This window comes from Planococcus citri, chromosome 5 (genome assembly GCF_950023065.1).
Source record: "Planococcus citri chromosome 5, ihPlaCitr1.1, whole genome shotgun sequence".
In the NCBI taxonomy this organism is placed as follows: Eukaryota; Metazoa; Arthropoda; class Insecta; order Hemiptera; family Pseudococcidae; genus Planococcus; species Planococcus citri.
This window is the reverse complement of record NC_088681.1, coordinates 31,416,003-31,443,129: the sequence shown is the minus strand read 5'-3', so window position 1 is coordinate 31,443,129 and position 27,127 is coordinate 31,416,003. Positions and strand designations below refer to the sequence as shown.

The window sequence follows — 27,127 nt, the reverse complement described above, 5'->3', positions numbered from 1 at the left end:
AATTGCACGTTAAATCACAAGTGTTGAAAACTGTGGGAAAACTTGACAAGTGTGGAAAACAAAATTAGGATATTCAACATAAAATTGGAACAACTGTAGTAGACCAAAAGTCAAGTTGCGTTTTTTGATTCTGCTTTACTTTTTTAAAAAGAGTTTCCTAAGCTGATGTGGTGAAGTAGAAAAAATACGATCATCAGTTTTATCTCAATTTATCAGGGAGGGAGAGGCGAAGATGGAGCTCTCGTTAGTTTCATTAGATTGGCTGAGCTTTGAGAAAATCTGTTTCAAATGTTCTAAAAAGAATGAAAAAGACTTAAAATTGATACTTGAAATTTGAACAGTTTTAAGTTGAATTTTCTCAATCAAAATGGGATCTTAGCATCCCTAAAGGGCACAAGGAATCCCAATTTGGATGAAAACTTCAAACGAAAATTTACAAGTGATTGGTACTATGTGTAATTTGAAGGAGTTTAATTCGGATATTCGCCTTTTTTCCACAGAAGCAACCCCTCAAGCCCTTCCCCAACCCCTACCAATGCTCTAAACACCATAGAAATTTAACTCGAAAAAATTTCGTAAGTTTTTGACCATTTTTCCCAATTTTTTGAAATTGACAGTGAAAAGAACAAAAAATTTACAAGCAGTCTTAGACGTTCGATTTTGATGGCAATAGCCTAATTTGACGCAGAATTCCAAAATACCATATTTTGGAACTGGATCATTTTTCCTCGAACAGGTTGGATGGGGCTAGAACAAAAAACCGTGATTTTTTCGATAATGCCACCTCATTGAGGACCCATATCTTTCCTCCAGGAACACCTCTAGACCAAACAATTTTTCTAGGTGGCTCACAGCTCAAAACGAAGATCTTCACTCAATTTGGTCAAAATCCACTGATATATATTTTTTTAAGTACCTAATCCACTTTAACCTACATGTTTATATTTTTTCTTCACAATTTCATACAACCCCTCTTGCCTTCCCAGCCGTGTCTTCCACTTTTTTGGGCAGTGAAAAGCTGAAGGGAAGACAAAAAAAAGTTGCGAGGTGACGTTAAAAAAATGTGAAAAATTTTGGGTCTCTAAAAAGCCCCTCTCCCCTCTTCAATTTTTCCACTCGGATTAAATATGTTCAAAATTCAAAAAAATCGAAAAAAATGTTTCAGATGACTTTGGAAAAATTAACAAATGATTTATTTACTTTTTCAAACAATTTTTTTGTATTTCTTTCGAAGGTTGGAAAATTTTGGAAATCTAGATAGAAAAAATGTAAGTGTTTTGATCAAGTAGATACCCCAAAAAAAATTTGTGACGTTTTGACATCCCTCAACGTTTTCTCTAATCCCTCCTCGATTTTCTGAAAGGAAAAAAAAAGAATAGAAAATTCACCTTTAAATTTAATTATTTTACAAACCTGATGAAATTAAAAAAAATGCATTCATAGCGAAAATAAAAAACGAACAAGAGATCAATAAGCAGATCAAATAAAGATTTCGACAATTCGAGTTATGTTTATTCATTTTTTCCTTCGAGTATTTAAAAAATATACGAGTAGGTAGGTATTAAATATCTCTCAATTTAAAAACACGAAATAAAATTTTAGTGCAATTCAACCTCCCCCCCCCCACAAAAAACACTTTCAAAAAATAATTTAAAACATGATTCGAACTCCTTTTATTCTCTCCTCATATTTGTAAGTTTTTAAATGAGATTTTTTCGATTTTATTCTCAGACAATGAACAAATTATTCAATTCACTCAATTCTCAATCAATTAATTATTTTATCACACAAAAGATGTGTAGATGAACACACGTTTGTCTACTAAAATTTAAAATTCCAATTGAAATATTTTATTCGTCATTTTCTGTTTACACCCAACATCGGTCAGTTTGAACAATTTTTCCAAGAGCAATTAAAAATAATTAAATTTAAACAACAGAAATTAGCCACTGATAAATTTAAATTGACTGATGAATTTTTCAAAATGAGGGACTTGAGAAATAGCGGATAGGACATAAAAAAAGATGATTTAATAACTTTTTAAAATTTATAAATGTCTCTCCTGCTCGTTTTCAAAAGCAAAATTGCATAACCATTTACCTAATGACTTTTTTCACCGCGATTAAAGTTTTCAAAAAACTAAAATCTTCAGAGCCTAATTTAGGTACGTAAAAAAGTAAGCATTCAAAAATTTCAAAGAAAAAAAATTGATTTTTGAATTCTTGAAGTAAAATTGATTCAACATCATCTGACTTCAACATCAAGAATATCAAAGCTTTAATTTCTGTCACAATTTTCGTCCCACCCCTTCCCTCTCCATCAAAAATTGCCCAATTTTTTCAACAGAAATAACCTCACTTCGTTAAAGAATTTGATTTTTTCGTACCTACAAAAATCTCAATACTTTCAAATCCACCTCTTTCAAAGAAGAAAACACCAGCAAGTTTCAAATAATTTCCACAGCATTTCTTCTCGAAAATACCCCCAATGAACTCTAATTCAATCCTCATAACGGCATAACGTTTTAGAATCATTTCTAAATTAAGTAGATATCTAATCAATCGAGTAAACTGATACTCGAATATCGTTTTATGGTTGATCACCCAGCATCATCTTAGGTACATCATCCAATCAGCATGTTTTTCTTCTTAACCTTATTATCGAATTTCATACCTCGTTTAATTTATTAGACAAATAATTACACTCGATAACGATCACAGAGGTATCATTAGTACATCCTCTACTTAATCAAAGTAGGTATTAACATTTTTAACATTTTTATTTATCATAAATAGCCCATCTGATGATTGATCATCGCACGACACGCAGACTTACAGGCTAATATACACCTTATATTGTAGAAACCTGTGCAATACGTCAATGAACTATTGAAAAAAATATATAATAAAGAGTAGGTACTCATACAATCAAAATTCATGCTCAGCGAAATCTCACAAAGCTTCGCAAAACGTATAGTCTACTATATAAAGAAAAAAAAAAAGCTAAGGCAAAACTTCAAATATTTTTCACACAGTCTGTTTGAAAATTCCGAGGAATCGCTTTTTCCTCGAATAATTTATCTACATAAAATAAATCTAAAAAAAAATGAGAAAAACCATGAAAAAGCTACCAACCTGATTATCGTCACCATCGCATTGGGAGTCCGTTTCGGAAATCGTGACGTCATTTTGAATGTCTCCATTTCTCAACTACACCACAATATAAATACCATACATAAAAAACAACGAAACAAAAAACAAAACAAAAATATAGCCAGACATAAGCGAAAGCGAATAACAAATCCCATGATTCCAGAAAAGCAACCATACCTGGAAAGCTTCGGTACAGAGGTAAAATAGGTACGTAAGTTTATGAATAGGTTCGAGTAGATTATTTAATCACAACAATTTTTTTCAAAAAAATAAAAATCAAGTCTCGTAAAATATTTTAAAACGAATCAGTCGATCAAATCTTAAGATGATCGAATTGGGCTCAAATTCTAAATCTACATATTTGTGTGAATATTTCTTGAAATATACCTACACCCAACTCAACTAAACTCAATTCATCATTTTATACGCAGTTGTAATATGAAAAAGTAGGTACCAAACCTACTTGTGTATTCCTCGATTCTCAAGTCTGTCTTACATTCTTCAAGCACGCGATTTTTTTTAAATTTCGAAGTATATTATTTTAAACGTCGTTTTTTTCACCACACAGATAAAAAAAAACGTACGTAAAACAGTGATATTAACTTAAGCTATTCGAATTACACGATGATATGGCTCATTAAGTAGTAGATTGCACAGCCTTAAAGCTCTTGAAGATTCACATACTTTATCAGCGAATACGATACATGTAGTTAGATACCTATAATTTCTTTACCTAGTTACGTGTGGGTAATTTATTTTAAATCAATTAACGCATACTGATAATATAGGGGGCGAGAAAATTGATTAATTAGTATATCGCCAATTTCAGTGCTAAGGTGACGCGCGTGTGTGTACGGTCATTGTGAACTTGGACCATCAATTGCTGGAAAAATGACAAAATCAACCGAAACCCTGCACCAGACTTTATCGTTGATGACAGGTAAAATGCGAATTATATTATTTCTTACTAAAATTGCTAAAAAGTCATTGCATGGGGTTGGGTTTCAACTCACGTCAGAGTCGAGGTCTCTGTCATAACCTTGGGTGTTGAAAATAGAGACACAAAAGCCAACTGAACAAAATTTAGTAAATTTGTATGTATAATTTGACTCCTCACTACTTTCCTTCTCTTAGAAATATTATTTTGAGTAAACTAAAATTAACAGCAGTAATTTAGGCTTCCTCATCCCAGATCAGTACATTTGATAGAAAAGTGAACGGAATGTCTTGGTTTCAATCAAAGGTGAGACTGAATTTAAATGCCCACAAGAATAAGCTTTAAAATTACACACATCGATCGTTGGGGCATCAAGACGTATTTCCCTTCAAAAAATCAGGAGTTATTCTGATAAAAAATCAAGTGTTTTGCGAAAGATTCGATGATTTTGATTAATTCGTTCATAATTGATTTGTTTCAGAATGATCATCATTATACCTAATTAAAATCAAATCGTTCGCGAATGATTCAGTGATTTCTATCAAGTCGTTCGCGAATGATTTGACAATTCTAAGCAAATCGTTCATGAACGACTTCATGATTCCTATCAAATCATTCGAAATAAAAAATGATCAAAATTAATATTTCATCGAGTCGTTTGCAATGGAATCAATGAGTTTGATCAATTCGTTCGCGAATGATTCGACAATTCTGATCAAACCACTCATGAACAACTCCATTATTTCTATCAAATTATTTACAAATGACCAAAATAAATTTTACATCAAGCATTTCTTATTTTGATCAAGTCGTTCGCGAATGATTCGACGATTTCAATCAAATCATTCACGAACTGTGAACACGGAAAAACTACATCATTCAAATCTATTTGTTTCAGAATGAGATTGAATTATTTTAATTAAATCGTTCGCGAAAGATTCAGTGATTTTGATGAACTCGTTCGCGAATGATTCGACAATTCTGATCAAATCGTTCATGAACGACTCCATTATTTCTATCAAATTATTCAAAAATGATCAAAACAAATTTTACAACAAGTAGGTACTTCATATTTTGATCAAGTCGTTCGCGAATGATTCGACGAGTTCAATCAAATCGTTCACGAACACGGAATAACTATAACTCCATGATTCAAATCGATTTGTTTCAGAATGATCATTGAATTATTTCAATTATATCGTTAGCAAATGATTCAGTAATTTCGTTCAAGTCGGTCGCGAATGATTCGGTGATTTCGATGAAACTGTCCAAAAACGATTTGATGATTCTAATAACACAATTCACGAACAAGTTTTGATATTGATTAAGTGGTTTCAAAATGATTCAATGATTTTGTTCAAGTCATTCGCGAAAGATTTGACAATTCTCAGCAAATTGTTCATGAACGAATCCATTATGTTCGCAAATAATTCAATTATTTTGATCAAGTCGTTCGCGAATGATTCAACAAATCTGATCAAATCGGTCATGAACGATTCCATGATTCATATCAAACTATTGGAAATAAAAAATGATAGAAATAAATTTTCCATCGAGTCGTTCGCCAATGATTCAATGATTCTGATTGAGTCGTTCGCGAATGATTCAACAAATCTGATCAAATCGTTCATGAACGACTCCATAATCAATATCCAATCATTCAAAAAAGGTCTAAACAACAAATTTACCATCAAATCGTTCTGCGGTTTTGATTTTGATCAAGTCGTTCGCGAACGATTTGACAATTCTGATCAAATCAAATCATTGACAAAGATTTTCACTTTCCAGTGTTTTTAATCGAATCTTTCAAGAACAAAGAAGGCAGTAACAAGTGATTCCCATCAGTATTTGAAAGAAATGAAAGCCATTTTTGATTTTTGTGAATCAATCATCTCTGATGGAGCTATGAATGAGAGAGGAGGGGAGGGGGTGATTGACAATAAATTAATTGACAGCAATATTACTGACCACGACTCCACATAGAGTAAACCAGCACCTATCACTAAAAACGTCACCAATCGCTGATCGTGCACCCAAAACCCCTTCAAAAACCTCATTCTCCATTCCTCATCACTCATCATTAACATTCATAATTTCATCTCATTACAGCCGCTTTCAACCAAATGACAAATGGCATCGCCAACGGTTGGGTAGCGCCAACATTAAAGCATTTCGAAAAAGGAGGCGACTTCGGTGTCGTGACCAAATCTCAAATATCCTGGATCGCATCGCTGGAAGATTTTGGAAAAATATTCGGCGCCGTATTCGCAGCTTTGGTGTTAGATATCTTAGGTCGTAGACCTCTACTCGCATCTGTAGCTTTGATTTTTTTTCTAATCTGGCTAGCAACGGCATTCACAAATTCTATCCAGGTTCTTTGCATGATACGATTTATCGCAGGAGTATTCGCCGGAATTAACGAAGGTTCTAATTCGATCTACCTAGCCGAAAATAGCTCTCCTAGAATCCGTCCGGTTTGCGGTTCGTTCATAATAACCGTTTACTTCTTCGGTTTGATCGGAGAGTTTTTCGTAGCAACGTATCTTCCTTATAAGACTACCTTGATCATTAACGCGGTGGTATCTTTTTTGGCATTTTTATCGGTGTTTTGTATGAAAGAATCGGTACAATATACGCTGATGAAAGGTAGAGAATCCAAAGCAGCCAAAGACTTCGCTTGGTTACGTGGTATCAGCGCAAGCAATCCAGAGATAGAGTTAGAATTCGAGAAAATCAAACAAAACGTCTCGAGTGAGAATTCGCTTAAAAGTTCCTTGATGAAAACCATCTCCACTCCGGTCAATTACCGAAGTCTGGCTATCGTAGTGATTCTGTACTCTTTGGCCGGGTCGGTGGGCTATTTCCCCATGATGTGGTACGCCTCGATGACTTTTACCAGCACAAATATGCTGACTTCGAACGAATTCACCATCTTATTCGGTATCGTGCAAACCATCGTCGTGATTCCTACATCTTTCGTAATTGGCCGAATAAATCGACGTAGTTTGATATTGACGTGTTTTTCACTAATAACCCTCAGTCACCTGGCTACCGCGAGTTTATATTACGCCAATCAACATATCACCAATATTCCTCATTTCCCCTGGCTCACTTTCTCGACCATTACATTTTTTGCCAGCGTGTACGCCTTCATGTACCCGGGTATTTTTCTAATACGAGGGGAACTGTTCCCTTTGAGTGTGAAAGCCCTAGGAGGATGTCTATCGATAATGAGTTATTCGGCGACCAGTTTCTTCACGACGAAAATATTCTTATTTATGAGCGATAAATTCGGAGTCGAAGTGAATTTTGTGATATTCGCGTTACTTTCTTCGATTACCATCGTGTTTGTTTACTTCTTTTTACCGGAGACTAAAAATAAATCACTGATTCAAATACAAGAAAGTTTGACAAAGGTAAGATAGCTTGTGACTTATGAATGAATAACGAGTAGGTATAAAGTTCAGCTTCTTTGAATTATTATTGCTTTCAATTCACCCCTCTCAAGTTTTTTCAGCAATTACCAAGACGAATGTAATCGTTTAAGAGTTAATTTAGCGTGTCATCGATATGTAAATAATAAAATAGAAAATTTATTATCGAGAGCAATTAACCAGATTATTGAATAAATGTTATCTCTATACCTTTTTCAAATCACTTATTGAATAATCAGACAGACACCCCCGTATATTTACCAATGAGTAATAGGTACCACCTTTCGACGTATTATTTATCAAAAGAAAAGGCAGAGATATGAGTAGAAGGCTAAAAATAATTGAAAGGAATAATAAATTGCTCACTCAAAAACAAGAAAAAATTTCTGGAAAAGCACCCCTTTCTTTATATTTATCAAATCCACATTGAAGAAAAATTCAAAGATCTGATATTTTTCTAATTTCGTGTGCAATTTCCAGCATTTAGTTCTCTTAGTATAAATTGACAACGAAAAAAAAAAGAGCAAAAGTTTTCCTTCCATGTTTCTTTCGCTAGGGAAATATTCTTACTCCTCTTATCTTTATATGTAAAATAAATTTACCGTGCCATTGATCATGTTCAGCTAGAAGAAAATTTTTATCAAAAATGTATAACTTTTTTCTCATTTAAATGAAAAAAGAAAGAAAAAAACTTATTAGGTTTCATGAAGATAAATGGGCTAGTTTAATAATGTTTTTCAAAACATTCTCTCACTTTCGCAAAAAAAAAAGAGTAAAGATAATCGCATTCGAAGTTTGAACAAGTTCGGTGGCGTTGTATTTTTTTTTTTTACGAGAAAAAGAGAAACTGATTTATTAAAATCGTTTTAGGATAAACTCAAACACGTGGCAAAAATTATTTAGGTAGTACCAATAAAAATTGTTTCATTAGTATTTCATGTTTTTTTTTTTTTTTATCGAGTAGGGAAATTACTAAACGATTTGACTCAAATCAGTTGATTGTTCGAGAATCGTAATAATTTTCAAAAAAAACTCCAGATCCAGATCAGAATTTTCATACTCACATTTTCCAAAAAGCAACTACATTATATGCAACTAAATAGTTACCTAATATAAAATGAAACAGAGCTAGAATGTACAGGGTGTCCGGGAAATGAATGACCAAAATGAAAATTTGTATACATCTGAGGTTCCATTCCATTAGTTTATAGAAAAGTCTTCAAACGAACAGGTAGCCTTTTTCAGAAAATTGAAAAACCCGCCATTTGAAGAAAAAAGTTTAATTAATTTTTTGATTAAGAGAGTGATTAGTACATCGAATTTACTTAATATAAAACTTGAAGGGGCCACGAGTATTGAAAAAAAAAGTTTGTAGGTAGAAAAAATGGCAACATTCAAATGGTGGTGGGGGGAGGACTGAGGAGGGTTTAGTCGAGAGAAGACTTTACAATTTGTTCAAGCCAGAGTTTATCTGGATCGGTGAGTTTTCATTTTCAAAAACAACTCAGTAGAAAAATGAAAAAAATAAATAAATAAAAATAACAAGACTTCTTATGACAATCAACACAAAAACCAAAAACAGGACTTTTTATGGCAGCCCGGGCAGAAAAAAAGAAGTTTTGGTAATTTTGATAAAAAACGAAACTTTTTGCCAAAGTTAATACAAATTGGACCTTTTTGGCAATTTCGCTAGAAAACATTGCGAACTTCTCGTATTTGACAAATTTAAGGAAAAACACGACTTTTTGACAATTTTGACAAAAATCAGGGCTTTTCTAAGTATTTTGACAAAAGTAAGACTTCAAGGCAATTTTTGCAAAAATTGGGCAATTGGTAATTTTTACAAAAAATTAAGCCTTTTTTTTGGCAATTTTGCTAAAAAAAAAAGGGCATTCTCATGGCAGTCTAGACAGAAACTGAATTTTTCAAGGCATTTTTTTCAGGACACAACACTTTTCGGCAATTTTTGCACAAAACGTAACTTTTCGAAAAAAATTCCTTTTTTTAGGGCACTCTTAGCAGAGAACTGAAACTTGGAAAAAATAGGACATTTTGACAAAAATGCGGATTTTATGATATTTTTGGCAAACAACACCCTGCAGATTTATAATCGAACCAGAGTTTTGCATCTGATTAGATCTAATGATTTGCCCCTAGGATGGAGCAGGTGTTTTGGGACTGCTCTAGTCTCAGCTTTGATCTCAGACCACTATTGGTTCGAAATCACGTAATACTTTGAGATGTACCCAGGTATATGATTCAAGTTAATGTACCCAGAATCATACTAATATTATTCGAGTCGTTAAGTAATCGATTAAGTTAGAAACGTGATTTCACACAAACAAGAATCTTTTAATATCTAATCACAATTAACAGCGAATACACGAGTTTGAGTACATTAAACTAATATTTCACATCCATTCTTACTGGTTCAACCTTTCCAAAGTAATTTTCTTAACATACGAGTACATATTGACAGATAAGGCTTGAACGATATCAATATGCACAACTTCGGTAAAAACATAAATTCGCATCAGTCTCATCTCAGTAGTAAAGTGTTTCTCTATCGAGTCTCATCGTGTATACCATAACCTATCTATCTACCAACCTAGTTCATCGAATGTTAATCATACAAAAACATGACAAAATCTACGGAAACATGGCATCAGTACTTGACCCTTCTAATTGGTATGATTATCAATATATTATTCGATTACTTTATACCTTGAGAGACCCTTTTCGAAAAAAATCTTGATCGAGATAAATATTCGATTTTCAGTGGCTTTTGACGAGTTTTCAATAGGCATGGCGAACGGCTGGACCGCTCCGACGCTGTATTCCTTGATCAATGGCGAAGGAGAATTCACCATTACTCCAGACGAAGGCTCCTGGATAGCTTCTTTAGACCACGTGGGAAAAATCCTAGGCGCCATTTTCGCCGCCATTGCGCTCGATATCGTAGGAAGAAAAGTACTTTTGACATGCAGCGCGTTTGTATTCTTTGCCATATGGTTGATAACTTGTGCAGCTCGTTCGGCTTCGATTCTCAGCCTGGTTCGTTTCCTTTTCGGCGTATTTGTCGGCATCAACGACGGCACGAATTCCACATACTTGGCAGAAAACGGCTCTCCGATAATCCGAAACGTATTCGGGTGTATATGCATTGCCTTATACTACGTAGGCATGCTCTTCGAATTAGTAATCGCCACTTACCTTACGTTTACCCAAGCATCGGTCGTAAACGCGTTCGTAACCTTTTTAGCATTCACGTCAGTTATATGGATTAAAGAGCCAGTACAGTATTTACTCATGAAGGGTAAGCAAATCCAAGCCAAGAGGAATTTCGCCTGGTTACACGGCGAAGACGTGCTCGACAATATCGACGATGACGACGATGCTCCGTGGAAAACAGAGTTCGAAAAAATTAAACTCAACGTGCTTCGAGAAAAAGCCAAAAAATCATCTCTCAAGAAAACCATCTCATCCGCAGCCAATTACAAAAGTCTTTTCGTAATGATATCCATATATTGCCTAGCCGGATGCTCCGGTTATATTCCAACCATGGTGTACGCTTCGACAATATTCCCGGATACGGATACTCTGAAATCTGGCCACTTCACCGTATTGCTGGGAATCATCCAGACATTGGTGGCAGTTCCAGCATCTCTCTTCGTAGGTCGTTTCAATCGACGAACTGTCATTATGATATCCTTCTTTATAATTGCCTTCAGCCATATAATTATTTCTTCTTTATATTATATCAATTCGAATATTATTCAAATTCCATATTTTGCATGGTTGGTTTTCATATTGGTAACACTTTTTATCACTGTCAATGCAGCTGCATATCCGGCCATTTTTCTTATACGAGGAGAATTATTTCCACTCAGTGTCAAGGCAATTGGTACTTGTCTCTCTATTATCGGATACTCAGCGACGAGTTTCTTATTTACCAAAATATTCTTTTTATTGACATTTAATTATGGAATTGAAGTAAATTTTATACTCTATGCTGTTCTAAGTTTGACTCTAGTCGTATTCGTTCATTTGTTTTTACCCGAGACTAGAAATAAATCTCTGATCGAAATACAAGAAGTATTGGAAAAATCTAAATTATTCGTTTGATCAAATAGACACATAAGCTATAGCAACATACCTCATTTTTTTTTACTTCAAAATGAAAAGCAAAAACTTAATTACTGTTTGTACAAAAAAAACTTGGAAAATAAATTACTTTCTAAAAATTTTCTGTTCAATTCATAGGTATTTATCATTTTTTATATTTTGTGAAGAGACTAGGAAAATACTCCCCCCTCCCCCAATTGAAATAATCAAGTTCATTGCCATTTTTTCTTAAACTTGCTTTCCAAAAGTAACAATTTCTTCCAATTTTAGTAACAAAACAAAAGTCTTGGGCAATTTTGACCAAAAACGAGTCTTCCCAGCAATTTTGATAAAGAAATAGGATTTTTTTGCAATTTTAATCATCACAAAAAAAAACAAGGCTCTTCTTGGGATTTTCACACAAAAACTAAGCTTTCTGGAAATTTTGACAAAAAATGGGTCCTTTTCTCAGTTTTTACAAAACATTAGGATTTTTTGAATTTTGAAAAAAACGAGACTTCTTGACGCTTTGTTTAAAAAATCTCGATTTTTTTAGGCCAATTTTGACCAAAAATGGGATTTTTTTACAGTTTTTATTAGAAAAAATTCGATTTTTTACAGTTTTAGCAAAAAAAATAAATTTTTTGATAAGTCTGATAAAAAAAACGAAGATTTTGAGAAAATTTTCATCAACTTTTTTTCCATCAATTTTGGCAAACGAGACTTTTTTTGACAATTTGGACAAAAAATTATCCTTTTTTTCACTTTTCACAAAAAAGTTAGGTTTTTTTGTGAAAAAAAGGATAAAATAGCATATTTTGTGATTTTGAAAAAAATTGTTTTTTTTTGCAATTTTGACAAAAACCAGATTTTTTGGACAAAAAAGCAAAACTTTTTGGCAATTTGTTTTTAAAACACCGATTTTTTTAAAATCAATGTTGACCAAAAATGAGGTTTTCTACAGTTTTAAAATAAAATGGAATTTTTTGCAGTTTTGGCAAAAAAACTGGATTTTTAAATCCATTTTTGAGAGCTTGAAAAAAAATTTATCATACTCCAAAAACTGATATTCCTTTCACACAATTTCGCAGAGAAAAAGAACGAGAAGAAGGGACGGGAAAGGAGTATCATGAAAAAGTATTCATTTCTTAAAATTTTATTCCTTCCTTTTTGAAAGATGCTACTCATTTTTTTCAAACGATTTTCGACCAAAATAATTTTTTTCATCATCTGAAAATTTTAAAACTTGCAAAATGTTCCCCATCAGCTGAACTTGAGTTACGATAACAATAAAAAAAACGTAGAAAGTTCAAAGATCATTTTTTGGATACTTTTCGCGATTTTAGAGTAGGTATTGGTCAGTTATCGTTCACACGCACGAATAAAAAATTGATTTCACACATTCAATGACTATGACTCATTAATTCTAATTTTGTTTCACTCAAACCGTCCCAAATTAATACGTATCAACATCTCAATCCTTGTTCAACGATTAATCCGCCTATTTATTTAATTACTTTCGACTATACGAGATATCAGAGTCAGACAAACCATCAGTACGCGTTTTTGACTGTGTTACCTTAACTTGATGTTAAAGGAAGTGTTCATTTCGTGATAGTTTTCTGCGCGTTTCGCCAAAATGGCAAAATCACCGGGAACAATGAATCAAATTCTTTCAATTATGACAGGTACCTATTTATTTTCTTACCCCCGAAGCCTAAATTTCATTAGACTGAAAATCTTGACCATGGAAATTAAATTTCAGTGGCTTTGAACGAACTAACAATCGGTATCGCGCATGGTTGGATAGCGCCAACTTTAAATTCTTTGCAAAGTCCTCGAGGCGAATTTAACGTTACCATAGAAGAAAGCTCGTGGTTAGCATCGTTGGACGATCTTGGTAAAATCCCAGGAGCAGTTTTTGCCGCAGTTGTACTCGATATAGTCGGTAGAAAAATATTGCTGACGTCTTGTTCGTTGGTATTCTTCGTAATTTGGGTAGTTATAATTTTCACGAGATCTGTTCCTGTAATTTGCTCTATGCGTTTATTGATCGGATTCTTTTTCGGTATCAATGATGGAACAAATTCCACGTATTTGGCCGAAAACAGCTCTCCGGCAATTCGAGGACCATTTGGTGCATTATGCATAACTTTTTATTACATCGGGGTACTCGTTGGATCTGCAACAGCTACCTATTTCTCATACACGACGACATCGGTAATAAATGCTGCCATCACGTTATCAGCATTAATTTCAGTCTTATGGATAAAAGAACCGGTACAATTTCTGCTCATGAAAGGAAAGATAACCAAAGCGGAGAAAAATTTCAACTGGTTGCATGGAAATAATACAGACAGCGAATTTGAACGAATCAAGCAAAACGTGCAGTCAGAAAACCTGAAGAAATTATCGTTCAAGAAAACCATCACATCTCCAGCCAATTATAAAAGTCTATCAATCATAGTAACCATTAATGGTTTAGTTGGATGCGTAGGATACTATCCAATCATGTGCTACGCCTCGATAGCTTTCTCAGCTACAGATATGTTCACATCTAACCAATTAACTGTATTATTTGGCGTTATTCAAACTCTAGTTGTAGCGTCTACATCTTTATTTATCGGTCATTTTAATCGTCGATCGTTGATTTTAATTTCATTCTCGTTGATCGCTTTCAGCCACGTAGTAACAAGCGGATTATATTATGTGAATTCTTACATGGTACAGATTCCATATTTCCCTTGGTTGATTTTCACATCGATTACATTTTTCGCCAGTTTGTACGCTTTTGTGTATCCGGCCATTTTTCTGATTCGAGGTGAAATGTTCCCATTGAGTATAAAGGCTACTGGAGGGTGTTTTTCAGTCATCGCGTATTCTGCGACTAGTTTTCTAGGTGTCAAAGTGTTTTTGAATATTTCACAGTCGTATGGAATCGAAGTTAATTTCTTGATATTTTTCGTGTTTTCGTTGATTACCATCATTTTTACTTACTTTTTCTTACCAGAGACAAAAAACAAAACTTTGATTGAAATTCAAGAAATGCTGGAAAGATCTAAATGATCTTCCACATTGGTTCGATTTCGATGTTCCATGCAATATTTTTTCTTAGTTGTGCCCCTGTCGTTCGATGATGGGCAAACGAACTCACATAAAATCAGAAGAATTTGCATAGTATTTTTTCAACCCAAATTATTCATGATTCATCCCCTTTCAAAACAAAACCAAGTAGATATTAGGTATATTTACCAGACAATCATAAATCTGCTTCATTTAAACTTGAGAAAATTAGTAAACGCCTTCAATTTGAAAAAAATAACATCGAAACAATCCGTCTACCAAATTAATTATCTACATGCCATGACAGTAATCTCTCTAATACTCATGTACTACAAGATAAGCAATAAAGTGCTAAAAGTGTAACATTTCCAACAAGATAAAAAGTACTTCTGTTTATTTATTCACACTTCAATGTCGTGTACACATTATAACGTTCAGTACCTAAGCCAATTCCAATCCAAAAATGAGAAAATCGGCGGAAAATCTCAACCAAGTGTTATCACTCATGACAGGTAGACTTTCATTTTATTTTCTTCATTCCTCAGATTCGAATCAATCGCGAATAACTCACTGCTTGAATTTTAGTGGCTTTCAACGAGTTAACAATCGGTATCGCAAATGGCTGGGTGGCACCTACACTGAATTCTCTACGCAGCCCTAATGGCGAATTCTACATCACGATGGAAGAAAGTTCTTGGATAGCTTCATTAGAAAATATGGGTACAATACCAGGAGCTCTTCTGACAGCATTCATACTCGATATCGTCGGTAGGAAGATTCTACTCACGTCTACCGCGTTCATTTTTTTCCTAATGTGGGCAGTTACCGTATTCACAAAATCAGTATCAGTTCTTTGCCTGATGAGATTACTATTTGGTATCTTTGTGGGCATCAACGATGGAACAAATGCTACTTATTTGGCCGAAAATAGTTCTCCTCAAATTCGAGGGGTATTTGGTGCAGTCAGCGTGACTCTTTACTATACTGGATTGTTGGCTGAATTCATCATCGCTACATACTTCTCGTACACCACTACTTTGATTATAAACACCATCATAACATTTTTGGCATTCTTATCAGTGTTATGGATTAAGGAACCGGTTCAATTCTTATTAATGAAAGGGAAAGATACTCAAGCTGAAAGAAATTTCGCCTGGTTGCACGGAGGAAGTGCAGAAGATGAAAGAATTAGATCAGAATTTGAAAGAATCAAATCAAACGTGCAATCAGAAAATTTGAAGAAATCGTCTTTAAAGAAGGCGATCACGTATCCGGCCAATTATAAGAGTCTTTTCATCGTAATCACAATTTACGGTTTAGTCGGACTTACAGGATTTTTCCCAGTGATGTCGTATGCTTCTATGGCCTTCGCATCTTCAGAAATCCTGACACCCAACGAGTTCACAATATTGTTCGGTATCAGTCAAGCTTTAGTCGTGGTACCTAGTTCTTTACTCATCGGACGATTTAATCGTCGATCTATTATTTTAATCTCATTTTCGTTGATTTCACTGAGCCATGCAGTATCTACTGGATTATACTACGTCAATTCGCATATAGTCACGATTCCATATTTTCCCTGGCTCATCTTCATGTCGATTACATTCTACGCCAGCGTATTTGCTTTCGTATATCCGGCCATTTTCGTGATACGAGGAGAACTTTTCCCTTTGAGTGTGAAGGCTCCTGGAGGTTGTTTTTCGATTATTGCTTTCAACGCTACCAATTTTTTGACCACAAAGGCGTTTCTTTATATTTCCTATACCTGGGGTATTGAAGCTAATTTCCTTATGTTTTGTTTGCTCACTTTGGCGACTGTATTATTCGTGTATTTCTTTTTACCAGAGACTAAAAATAAATCGTTGATTGAGATACAAGAAATGCTTGAGAAAACTAAGTAAGATAGGTACCCATGGTTTTTTAATCTCATCTGTTGATCAATTTATTTGCTTATTGTGCATCAAGTTTTTGCATCCCTGTGATGAAATTTTGAGTAGGAAATATTGTTGTTTTATTATCTTTGGAATAAGATGTAAGAAAATATGTTGAAAGATATTTTTAAAATAGGTAAATTACTCAAATTTTAATTTGGTAGATAATATGAATAAATTAATTATTGATATTATTGAGATGATTTTTTTTTTTGCTAATTTCAAACATTTCATATCTACCCTTTGTCTTTTCCAATTGCAATTTTAAAGGTATTTAGATAGTGGTTACAAAATCTCAAAATTGAAAGTTGAAATGTGTTTTCAGGAATTGTCGCACAGTGTAGACTAATCCAGAAAGTAAAAGGCAAACCAAATTTAAAAATTATTGAATCCTTGAATTATATTTGTTCTTTAAACTTAGGAGGTACATTCACAACTGTAATGACTTTTTCATTCGTCTACTCAAATCTGCCAATTGAATTATTTACTGCCTCTATGCGTCCTCGAACCACTTACTTACAGCTTTTTAAAAACTAATAATTCAGAGTATTAAATGAAGCTATGAAGAAATTTCAACCAGGCGAACAAATAATTGAAAATGAACAAATTTTGAAAAATTCATCCAAATAAGAAAATATAGGAATCATTCAAATACTGCCCCTAAACCCACAGTATTCGAGTGGTAAACAAAAAAAAGTTATCATGGCAAATTTCCTAGCTTCAAAATTGAAGGGGAAAACTTGATTCAAAATTTCTAAATTTTGGCGCCCTTAATTTGGAAAATTTTCGATTTTCTCTAATTTGAAAAGATACGTCATTTTTTGAGTTGAAATTCACCAATTTGAATTTTGAAAAATTCCCCCAACAAAAGAAATAGTGGGGCTTCTAAATCAATTTTTTACAAACAAAAAGTGAGTAACTTTTGGTAACCCAAAAGTAACTAAAAAAAGTTACAAGATGTGGCAAAACATTCAATGTAGAAAATGATCGCAAACATTTCGTCAAAAAATGACTTTTTGAAAATTGCTGGCAAAAAAAATGATACGTTTTCGAATTTATTTCAGAAAAGTGAGACTTATTTTTTGGCAACTTGTTGGTAATAGAGCAAGGATTTTTAGCCATTTTTGACATAAATGTGAGATCATTTGACAATTTTAGCAAAAAACAGAGCTTTTTATCGACAATTTTTGACGAAAGAGACATTTAATAAGCAATTTTTGAAAAAATTGACATTTTTCTTTTTTGCAAAAGTGCGACAATTTTTTGTATTTTTTTGGCAAAAAAACAGCAAAAAAATGAAGTTTTTTGGAAATTTTTGGCATTTTTTAAAACAGTTTTTGTCTCAAGTTGAGACTTTTTATTGCAACTTTTTGGCAAAAAAGTGTATTTTTTTGTAGAAAATGTTCACAAAAAGCGAGGCGTTGACAATTTTGTCAAAAAATCAAGTCATTTTGGCAACTTTTTGGAACAAAGCAACACTTTTGGGCAATTTTTGAAAAAAAATAAGGCATTTAAAATTGAAATTATTTTGCAAGGAAGCGACAATTTCTAGAAATTTTTGCAGAATTTTTGCAGACAGCAAGACGTTGACAGTTTTAGCCAAAGGTAAGGCTATGAAATCATAATACTGAAAACAAAGTGTAACAAATTGGAAAAAAATATTGGATTTTTTTTTTCAAGAAGACCAAGATTTGGAAAAATGGAATTTTTGAAAATGTAACCAAAGGGGTCAAGAGGAACTTTTTTTAATCAAATATTTAAAAAAAAGACCAACATTTTAAAAGATTTTTTGAAAAATTTTCTTGTCTACAAAGCTCCTTCTTCGAATAAGGGATTCCTTTCACCCTGACATTGAATATAATGTAGCTTAAACGCTACCACCCAAAATACCACTAACCCTCTTCCTTCATCTATTTTATGAATTTAGGGGATTTTTTGGAAAATTTTCAAAAAAATAAGTACCTATTGGAAAACATTTTCTTATACCCCTCAAGTTTTATTGATCTTTTATTTGTGGGTAGAAAATCCAGAAAATGATAGGGTATGACATGAATTTTCAATGGATTTCAACTGCTGTGTCCTCACAGCCATTTTCTCTTTGTTTTTTTTTCACTTTGGCTGTTCTACATATAATCAGTTGATAAAAACTTTCAATTTTACAAAATGGTGATTTATTTTGTTTATCTGTATAGTACTTGAACAGAAGGGTTTCTAAAAGAATCTCACGAAATTATCAATCTTCTTACACGCACAATAGCCACCATTCATCAACTCATCAGATTACTCAAATTTAGTAATCTCTAAGACTTATGTCCTACCTACGAATACAAGATAAGCAAGTAAAAGTGCCATAACAGCCATAACTGTGAACATAAACAATCAGAGCAATTCATTTCGAGTTTCGGTATCGCATTGTGTAAGTGAAGTACAACCCAGTGGATATAACAATATCAAAATGGTGACGAAATCTGCAGCAAATTTGAATCAACTTCTATCCCTCATGACAGGTATATTTTTCTTCGATAATTTAATAATTTTGACCATTCTAATCACCACGGTCACTCAAAAACGGTACAATTTACTCTAATTTTAGTGGCTTTCAACGAGCTATCACTCGGTATGACAAACGGCTGGATAGCCCCAACGTTGAACATGCTGCAAAATCCATCCAGCGAACTTCCGATCACGATGGAAGAAAGTTCTTGGATCGCATCTCTGGAAAATTTCGGTACAATACCAGCAGCTGTTTTGGCAGCTTTTGCACTCGACATCATCGGTAGAAAATTTCTACTCACGTCGATCTCTTTGATATTATTTCTAATGTGGGCTGTAAAAATATTCACTCGATCAGTCCTCGTGCTTTGCCTGATGCAGCTATTATTTGGCATATGTGTGGGTATCAATAACGCGACAAACTCTCTATACCTGGCTGAAATAAGTTCACCTTATATTCGAGGTGTATTCGGAGCAGTCTGCGTAACTAGTTACTATATCGGAATATTCTTCGAATTCATCGTAGCCACCTATTGCTCCTACACATCCACCACAATCATAAACACGATGGTGACATTTTTTGCACTCGCGTCGGTGCTCTGGACCAAAGAACCGGTGCAATTTTTACTAATGAAAGGAAAATATACCCAGGCTGAGAAAAATTTCGCCTGGTTACGAGGCTGCAACATAGACAACGAAAATATTCAAATGGAATTCGAACGAATCAAACAAAACGTACTAGCAGAAAATCTAAAAAAATCATCCTTCAAGAAGACCATCACATCTCCAGCCAATTACAAAAGTCTGTTCATCATGATTACACTTTATGCTCTGGTAGGGTTCACTGGATTTTACCCAGTCATGTCGTACGCTTCGATGGCCTTTTCGTCTTCTGATATCTTGACTTCGAACGAATTCACAATTCTGTTCGGTTTGGGTCAGGCTTTGGCCATCGTACCCAGTGCTTTATTCATCGGTCGTTTTAATCGTCGAACTATTATTTTGATCTCGCTTTCGTTGATTGCTCTAAGCCACTCTGTGACAGCCACATTTTATTACGTAAACTCTAATTTCGTTGCCATTCCATATTTTCCTTGGCTTATTTTCACTTCGATTACTTTTTATGCCAGCGTATATGCTTTTGTGTATCCGGCCATTTTCATTATACGAGGTGAACTATTCCCTTTGAGCATCAAGGCCACCGGAGGATGTCTTTCTATTGTTGCGTATAATATGACAAACTTCTTCACTACAAAGGTATTTCTTTATATTTCTTATCATTGGGGTATCGAAGCTAACTTTCTTCTGTTTTGTTTCATGACTTTGATATCAACATTATTTGTGTATTTCTTTTTACCTGAGACTAAAAATAAGTCTTTGATTGAGATACAAGAAATGCTCGAGAAAACTAAGTAAATAGGTTAATTTTATGTACTTCTATTAATTAAATCATTTTTCATAAATTCCTTGCACAAATAAAATTTTAGCACATTTGATGTATTCTGATTTGCCCCTTCAATGCATGAAAAATGCCTTTAAATAGGAGAAAATTGATTCTGCTTCAAGGAAAAAAATCTCCAAATGGTGATCGATTAGTTTCCTTTCAAACGATTTTGAGCCAGGAGGTCGCTCCAAAAATAAAGACCAGAAAAAAAATTCTCAAGTAGGGTAACTGACAAAATAAATTCCTAATCGAACCACTCTCTAAAAAATTTCCAATGACGTTTTCGCGGATTATTGAAAAATTTGCCCACTCAACCAATTATCAAAAAACTCGTTACTTAATCTCTTCGAAACTCTCGTGATCCAAAAGATAAGCGAGTAAGATTTAAAGATGTCGCCTTATTTAAAAAGAATCTATTATTACTTCGTACTTTGGTGTCGTGTGTAGTGATCAGTGAAGCAAAAAAATTCCAACAACTAAAAATGCCGAAATTGGAACAAAATTTCAACCAACTATTATCATTAATGACAGGTACAATTTTCTATTCTTAGATTTCGCCAAGAACTGGCAATGAACTAATCAATCACGGTGGTAAAAAAAAACTCTTCCAATTTCAGTGGCTTTCAACGAGCTAACAATTGGTATGGCGAATGGCTGGGTGGCACCTACGCTGAACTCTTTGCAAAACCCTAATGGCGAATTCACCATGACGCTGGAGGAAAGCTCTTGGATAGCTTCTTTAGAAAACATCGGTACAATACCAGGAGCAATTTTAACAGCATTTATACTCGATGTAGTTGGTAGGAGAGTACTTCTGACATCAACCGCCTTCGTTTTTTTCTTCATGTGGGTAGTCACCATATTCACAAGATCCGTACCAGTGCTTTGCCTGATGCGATTATTGTTCGGCGTTTTTGTCGGTATCAACGAGGGTACAAATGCTCCTTATTTGGCTGAGAATAGTTCCCCGTATATTCGAGGCGTTTTTGGAGCAGTCTGCATAACGATTTATTTCATCGGTTTACTGGCCGAATTCGTCATTGCAACGTACTTCTCTTACACTACTACTTCCGCCATCAACGCTACTGTAACGTTCTTGGCATTTTTATCGGTGCTGTGGATCAAAGAACCTGTGCAATTCTTACTCATGAAAGGAAAGGTAACCAAAGCTGAGAAAAATTTCGCCTGGTTACGAGGAAGTAGCATTGATAACGAAGATATCCAAATGGAATTCGAACGTATCAAGCAAAACGTCCAAGCGGAAAATTTGAAGAAGTTATCTTTCAAAAAAACTATCACATCACCGGCTAATTACAAAAGTCTTTTCATAATGATTACGACTTATGCTCTCATAGGTTTCACTGGATTTTTCCCAGTAATGTCGTATGCTTCTATGGCCTTCTCATCTTCTGATATCCTGACCCCAAACGAGTTCACTATTTTGTTCGGTATGGCTCAAGTTATGGCTATCGTACCTACGTCTTTATTTATTGGACGATTCAATCGTCGATCTATTATTTTGATCTCACTTTCTTTGATTGCCACCAGTCACGCTGTAACAACCATATTGTACTATATGAATTCTAGTATTATTTCCATTCCATATTTTCCGTGGTTGATTTTCACATCGATTACTTTCTACGCCAGTGTTTTTGCGTTTGTGTATCCTGCCATTTTTGTCATAAGAGGTGAACTGTTCCCTTTGAGTGTCAAGGCTACAGGAGGATGTCTTTCTATTATCGCTTTCAATGCTACTAATTTCTTTACCACTAAGGTATTTCTCTATATTACCTATGGTTGGGGTATTGAATTCAATTTCCTGCTGTTTTGTTTGTTGACTTGTATGTCGATATTATTCGTTTATTTCTTTTTACCGGAGACCAAAAACAAGTCGTTGATTGAGATACAAGAAATGCTCGAAAAAACTAAGTAAAAAACGCTCATCGAGTTGAATTATTCTTTTCGAGACATTTTCAATTAGAAAATAATTGGTTAGATTGCTCAAAAATTATAGGCTCATTTAGTTTACCACCGAAAAATACCTACATAAGGTTTGATATCAATGAAGCACAATTTTAGTACATTCATATTTTTCTGTTAATGTTATTTTTAATTTTTTTTTATCAGAAAGAATATACAATTTTTTTTCTTCGATGTTTCAGTATCTTCATTTAATTTATACAAACATTTTTTACAAGTTAGTAGGGGGCATTCTTCTCATTCCAAATGCGTTTATTTTTGCATGGAGTGCTAGTGTCCCTCGAGTGCGATTTTTAGACTGATAGGTACTGCTATGCAGGACTAGGACTCACCAAAGAGAGGGGGGGGTGCCGCAAATTTTCCTATCCACAGTATGAAAGAGTTCATTCTACGCGCATTGAATCGCAATTTGCGAAAAATGACTGGCACAATCGGGCACAGACGAATTTCAAAGTTGCATTCCAATGAGATTTTGAGTAAAAATGAACCGTTACAGAATTATTCAAAAGTGACCTTGGGACCTATCAAAGTAGCTTGAAATTTTACGAGAAATCCAATTATTTCGACGAAAATATTTTTTGAAAAAATATCATGCGACATATCAAAATGGGTTTAAACTTCGTGAGATATTCAAAAATTGCAACGAAATTTTTTAAAAAATATTCTTGAAAAATTTAGAGCTCAAAAATACGTCATAATTTCTACGATTTTTGAAGAATTTTTGAGCCCCCTACATCCAGTCATTACTTTGGGAGATTCTGAAAAGGTTTCACGCGTCCTATCACAATGACTTGAAATTTCATATGCAATTCAAATATTGCGACGAATATGTTTTTTGATCATTTTTGAAGAATTTTGAGGTTCACAATTAGTCACGATTTCGAGGAATTCTGAAAAAGTATCGTGCGACCAATAAAAATGGGTTGAAATTTCATGAAAAAATCAAATATGTATTGCAACGAAAATTTTTTAGAGCATTTTTGAAAAATTATGAACTCGAAATGCAGTAGTCGTGATCTAAGGCAATTCTCAAAAAGTCTCGAGCGACCTACCAAAATTGGTTAACATTTCGAAATGAATTCAATTATTTTGACGAAAATGTTTTTCGAGTAATTTTGAAAAATTATTTCTCCGAGATTCCCGTTATATTCGTATATCAGGGCAACCGCAGCATTTCTGCTGAGTCTGCAAAGTTTACCATCAAAGTACCGTTAGACAGCAATTTTACTACAATTTGTAGAATGGAAACTGATAAAAGAAATGTATACACAACAATAATTTGAAACACAAGTATTTTCAATAAAGCAGTAAACGTAAATGTAACACTGAATAAATATGAACTAGGAGAGGTGAACCGACTGAGTAAACGGGCATACAGCAAGTGAGTCGTTAACTACAACACGTTGATGGAAAACGATTCGCGTTATGTTCAAGTATAATAATATGTAACGAGTAATCAATGACAATTTGAAATAGTTTTGAATGTCCGATGAGATACGGTGGTTAATTAAGTACTTGAGAATATGAATACCGCGATTGTTCAACGTTAAAATTACGAGTATTTATTTGCACAATTAAATGTTTCTGGCAATTTACTGATACTCACACCTTAAGATAAGCATATTATAAGCATCCAAAAGTGATATGATGTAATGTAAGAAACATGATTCAGTTGCTTTTGATACATAACTGTGTGTACAGCTAGAAATAATTTCTTGGACCAAAAATGGCAAAATCGAGAGAAACGTTGAACCAAGTTCTATCACTCATGACAGGTGAGCTTTTCTTGATTCCTTATAAGTTACGAGAGTAATTTCATCATTTGCTTAACTCGTGGCTTCGACTTAAATTTCAGTGGCTTTTAACGAGCTTTCGCTTGGTATGGCGATAGGTTGGTTAGCTCCAACTTTAATCGTATTGAATGACCCAAAAGGCGAATTCAAGGCAACACTAGATGAAACTTCATGGCTGGCGTGTTTAGAGTTTGTGGGTGAAATTCCAGGAGCAATTTTTACCGCATTTGTACTCGACGTCTTCGGTAGAAAGATCTTACTCGGATCGGCCGCATTTGCATTTTTCTTGATGTGGGTGATCAATGGATTCACCAACTCTATGTTTGTGCTTTGCGTAACTAGATTTTTTTTCGGAGTCTTTGCCGGCCTCAACGATGGTACAAACTCTACCTATCTAGCTGAGAACAGCTCACCGAAAATTCGAGGTGTGTTTGGATCCGTGTGCATCACTCTCTATTACGTCGGTCTACTGATCGAGTATGCAATCGCTGCCTACTTCTCGTATACAGTTACTGCGATGGTGAACGCAGGTATCACCTTCGTAGCTTTCTTGTCGGTGATATGGATCAAGGAACCGGTACAATATTTGCTAATGAAAGGAAAGCACGAACAAGCGAAGAAAAACTTCATCTGGCTACGCGGTGGTAACGTCAATAACGATGAGATCGAATACGAATTCGAACGAATCAAAGAGAACGTCCAATCGGAAAATTTGAAGAAATCGTCGTTCAAAAAAACCATCACCTCGCCAGCCAATTACCGAAGTTTATTCATCGTCGTCACTCTTTACGCATTGGCCGGTAGTACCGGATATTTTCCAGTTATGTCCTACGCTTCGATGGCCTTTTCAGCATCGGATATCCTGACACCTAATCAGTTCACCATTTTGTTCGGAGTGGCTCAATTCATCGTCGTCGTCTCCTCTTCTTTCTTCGTTGAACGTTTCAGTCGTCGAAGAATCATTTTGTTTTCTTTTGCATTGATCGCCGTATGCCATGCTGCAACCGCTGTTCTCTACTACGTCAACTCCAATGTCTCGCAGATCCCGTACTTTCCATGGTTGATTTTTGCATCTATTACACTTTATGCAGCAGTGTACGCTGCTTTGTATCCGGTTCTTTTTGTCATACGAGGTGAATTATTCCCATTGAGTGTTAAAGCCAAAGGAGGTTGTATTTCAATGGTTACTTGGGCAGGAACTACTACTGTAACTACTAAAATTTTCCCTTATATTAGCGAAGGTTTCGGTATAGAAGGTAATTTCCTGTTATTTTTAATCTTTACCGTGATTACGATGGTGTTTGTGTACTTCTTTTTACCCGAAACAAAAAACAAATCACTGATCCAGATTCAAGAAATGCTTGAAAAAACTAAGTGAACTGCACGTCGCTTGATGAATTTTCCGAACAATAAAACATTCAAAAAACAAATTGAGTATTAATCATTACTGCCAAAAAGAATTACCAAATAGTTCACACAAAAATAGGAACTTTCTCCATGGAATTAAAAATTTTTACTGTTTTTCTGATTCGGCAATATTTTTGACTGGTGACTAGTTGGTCGCCTTTAAAGGGATGAAACACGTAACGAAATATGTATTATATAATTGATAAAAAAAGTTGGTGGAAGGTGAGAATTTTTTGCTTTAAAATTTGGTTTAAAGACGCCTTGATACACATATCTGTTGTGATTATTTTTTTTGCAATTTTTGGGCGAATAATTCAACTGTCCCTAATTTTTTTCATTTGTCGTTGAGATGTTTTATCTCGAGCAAATATATATTCGTCGTTCAATTTATTGTTTTGTTGGGACTCGCGTATTTCTTTTATTTGTCGGGCCTGTCGTTTAGAGCATTTTTTTTGTCGTAATAATAAATCATGCCTGTTAATTCCATGCCCATATTAAAACACAATTTGCAAAGAATGGGAGGCACAATAGGGAACAGTCAAATTTTATAGTGCAGGGTGTCAGGCCGTCAGGGTGTCAACAGGAATTTGTTGACTGAAAATCACTACCTTTTCACTACTTTTTCACTACCTTTCAAAAAAAATTACAACCTTCCAAAATATTTTAATTTCACAACCTCCTCCCCCCCGATTGATTTTTTCTTTTTTTTTGTGCGGGGTGTCTACAACGAAATTTCAAAATAAAGAATCTAGACTTCAGCAGAACTTTTAGCAGGACGTTTTTCAAACACTTTGGATTTTTCAAGAGGAGAGAGAGTGGATGAGGCAAAATTTTTTTTCAAGCAAATGGGTGTCAAAAATATAATTTCATCATTTCAATTTTTGATTTTATTTTTACCTCTAAAGTTCTTTGCAAAATGTAATGAAATTGGACGAATAAAATTTTTTTTCAACGTGACAAATTTCTAGAAAATATACAAAATTTAAATGATTTTTTTGAAAAAAAAAATTACAGTTTTTCGAAATAAAACAATGGGTTTAAAGTAAAATAAGCAAGAGATACGTAAAATAACAATTTTGTCGTTCGAAATGTATAAATAATTCTACCTAATATTCATACAACGTTTTAAATTTTGATTTCTTTTTCAAGTCTGGAATTTTCTAATTATGGAAAAGAGAAACAAACTGACCCTCACAAAGCTACGGCAAAAGCTCTCGAAAATCAGTACTTTGATAGCTATAAAAACCAATGTTTTTTTGTTTGATGAGTTACCTACTAGTAAAAAGTTTTTTATTTTTGCTTCAAAATTTTAAAATTTGAAAGATGATTTAAAAAAAAAACCAAACTTGAAAAAGAAAAGCAAACGAGCCCGAGTGAAGCAAGCTCAAA

General features: G+C 34.2%; 9 protein-coding genes across 16 annotated transcripts in view; 8 read left to right on the top strand and 1 right to left on the bottom strand.

Moving 5' to 3' along the window:
- The window catches only part of LOC135846646 (liprin-alpha-1-like), a 132,818-nt gene that overhangs the window by 11,898 nt on the left and 93,793 nt on the right, over positions 1–27,127 (bottom strand). For 5 of the 7 annotated variants that reach the window (XM_065365861.1, XM_065365858.1, XM_065365859.1 and 2 more), the window contains one exon: positions 3,135–3,209. The exons of the other annotated variants lie outside the window; for them this stretch is intronic. In XM_065365861.1, coding sequence (XP_065221933.1) covers positions 3,135–3,209 — 75 coding nt within the window. The remainder of the gene's footprint in view (positions 1–3,134; positions 3,210–27,127) is intronic. 7 annotated transcript variants of the gene reach the window in all.
- Positions 3,833–27,127, top strand: part of LOC135846650 (facilitated trehalose transporter Tret1-like) — a 50,197-nt gene continuing 26,902 nt past the window's right edge. The window contains exon 1 of one of the 2 annotated variants that reach the window (XM_065365875.1): positions 3,833–4,092. In XM_065365875.1, coding sequence (XP_065221947.1) covers positions 4,044–4,092 — 49 coding nt within the window. In that variant the 5' untranslated portion in view covers positions 3,833–4,043. The remainder of the gene's footprint in view (positions 4,093–27,127) is intronic. The other variant, XM_065365872.1, reaches the window with a different exon arrangement.
- Positions 6,198–7,732, top strand: LOC135846668 (facilitated trehalose transporter Tret1-like). Its single transcript, XM_065365896.1, has one exon. The coding sequence runs from the start codon at positions 6,213–6,215 to the stop codon at positions 7,512–7,514; it is 1,302 nt and encodes a 433-aa protein (XP_065221968.1). The 5' UTR covers positions 6,198–6,212; the 3' UTR covers positions 7,515–7,732.
- On the top strand, positions 9,993–12,137 carry LOC135846654 (facilitated trehalose transporter Tret1-like). Its single transcript, XM_065365879.1, has 2 exons — positions 9,993–10,211; positions 10,303–12,137. Exons 1-2 carry the CDS (start codon positions 10,163–10,165, stop codon positions 11,646–11,648), a joined length of 1,395 nt encoding a protein of 464 aa, XP_065221951.1. The 5' UTR covers positions 9,993–10,162; the 3' UTR covers positions 11,649–12,137.
- On the top strand, positions 12,571–14,693 carry LOC135846667 (facilitated trehalose transporter Tret1-like). Its single transcript, XM_065365895.1, has 2 exons — positions 12,571–13,315; positions 13,393–14,693. The coding sequence occupies exons 1-2, from the start codon at positions 13,267–13,269 to the stop codon at positions 14,691–14,693; spliced, it is 1,350 nt and encodes a 449-aa protein (XP_065221967.1). The 5' UTR covers positions 12,571–13,266.
- On the top strand, positions 14,727–16,776 carry LOC135846660 (facilitated trehalose transporter Tret1-like). The gene is made up of 2 exons (XM_065365886.1): positions 14,727–15,202; positions 15,276–16,776. The coding sequence occupies exons 1-2, from the start codon at positions 15,154–15,156 to the stop codon at positions 16,589–16,591; spliced, it is 1,365 nt and encodes a 454-aa protein (XP_065221958.1). The 5' UTR covers positions 14,727–15,153; the 3' UTR covers positions 16,592–16,776.
- On the top strand, positions 18,868–20,531 carry LOC135846657 (facilitated trehalose transporter Tret1-like). The gene is made up of 2 exons (XM_065365883.1): positions 18,868–19,128; positions 19,215–20,531. Exons 1-2 carry the CDS (start codon positions 19,077–19,079, stop codon positions 20,528–20,530), a joined length of 1,368 nt encoding a protein of 455 aa, XP_065221955.1. The 5' UTR covers positions 18,868–19,076; the 3' UTR covers position 20,531.
- On the top strand, positions 20,983–22,648 carry LOC135846662 (facilitated trehalose transporter Tret1-like). The gene is made up of 2 exons (XM_065365888.1): positions 20,983–21,089; positions 21,176–22,648. The coding sequence occupies exons 1-2, from the start codon at positions 21,041–21,043 to the stop codon at positions 22,489–22,491; spliced, it is 1,365 nt and encodes a 454-aa protein (XP_065221960.1). The 5' UTR covers positions 20,983–21,040; the 3' UTR covers positions 22,492–22,648.
- Positions 23,801–25,761, top strand: LOC135846661 (facilitated trehalose transporter Tret1-like). Its single transcript, XM_065365887.1, has 2 exons — positions 23,801–24,313; positions 24,394–25,761. The coding sequence occupies exons 1-2, from the start codon at positions 24,265–24,267 to the stop codon at positions 25,707–25,709; spliced, it is 1,365 nt and encodes a 454-aa protein (XP_065221959.1). The 5' UTR covers positions 23,801–24,264; the 3' UTR covers positions 25,710–25,761.

Coding starts and splice junctions, on each gene's coding strand:
- LOC135846654 (XM_065365879.1), top strand. CDS start 10,163: ATGACAAAATCTACGGAAACATGGCATCAGTACTTGACCCTTCTAATT. Junction 10,212..10,302: donor GTACTTGACCCTTCTAATTG/GTATGATTATCA, acceptor TTCGATTTTCAG/TGGCTTTTGACGAGTTTTCA.
- LOC135846660 (XM_065365886.1), top strand. CDS start 15,154: ATGAGAAAATCGGCGGAAAATCTCAACCAAGTGTTATCACTCATGACA. Junction 15,203..15,275: donor AGTGTTATCACTCATGACAG/GTAGACTTTCAT, acceptor CTTGAATTTTAG/TGGCTTTCAACGAGTTAACA.
- LOC135846667 (XM_065365895.1), top strand. CDS start 13,267: ATGGCAAAATCACCGGGAACAATGAATCAAATTCTTTCAATTATGACA. Junction 13,316..13,392: donor AATTCTTTCAATTATGACAG/GTACCTATTTAT, acceptor ATTAAATTTCAG/TGGCTTTGAACGAACTAACA.
- LOC135846662 (XM_065365888.1), top strand. CDS start 21,041: ATGCCGAAATTGGAACAAAATTTCAACCAACTATTATCATTAATGACA. Junction 21,090..21,175: donor ACTATTATCATTAATGACAG/GTACAATTTTCT, acceptor TTCCAATTTCAG/TGGCTTTCAACGAGCTAACA.
- LOC135846661 (XM_065365887.1), top strand. CDS start 24,265: ATGGCAAAATCGAGAGAAACGTTGAACCAAGTTCTATCACTCATGACA. Junction 24,314..24,393: donor AGTTCTATCACTCATGACAG/GTGAGCTTTTCT, acceptor CTTAAATTTCAG/TGGCTTTTAACGAGCTTTCG.
- LOC135846657 (XM_065365883.1), top strand. CDS start 19,077: ATGGTGACGAAATCTGCAGCAAATTTGAATCAACTTCTATCCCTCATG. Junction 19,129..19,214: donor ACTTCTATCCCTCATGACAG/GTATATTTTTCT, acceptor CTCTAATTTTAG/TGGCTTTCAACGAGCTATCA.
- LOC135846668 (XM_065365896.1), top strand. CDS start 6,213: ATGACAAATGGCATCGCCAACGGTTGGGTAGCGCCAACATTAAAGCAT.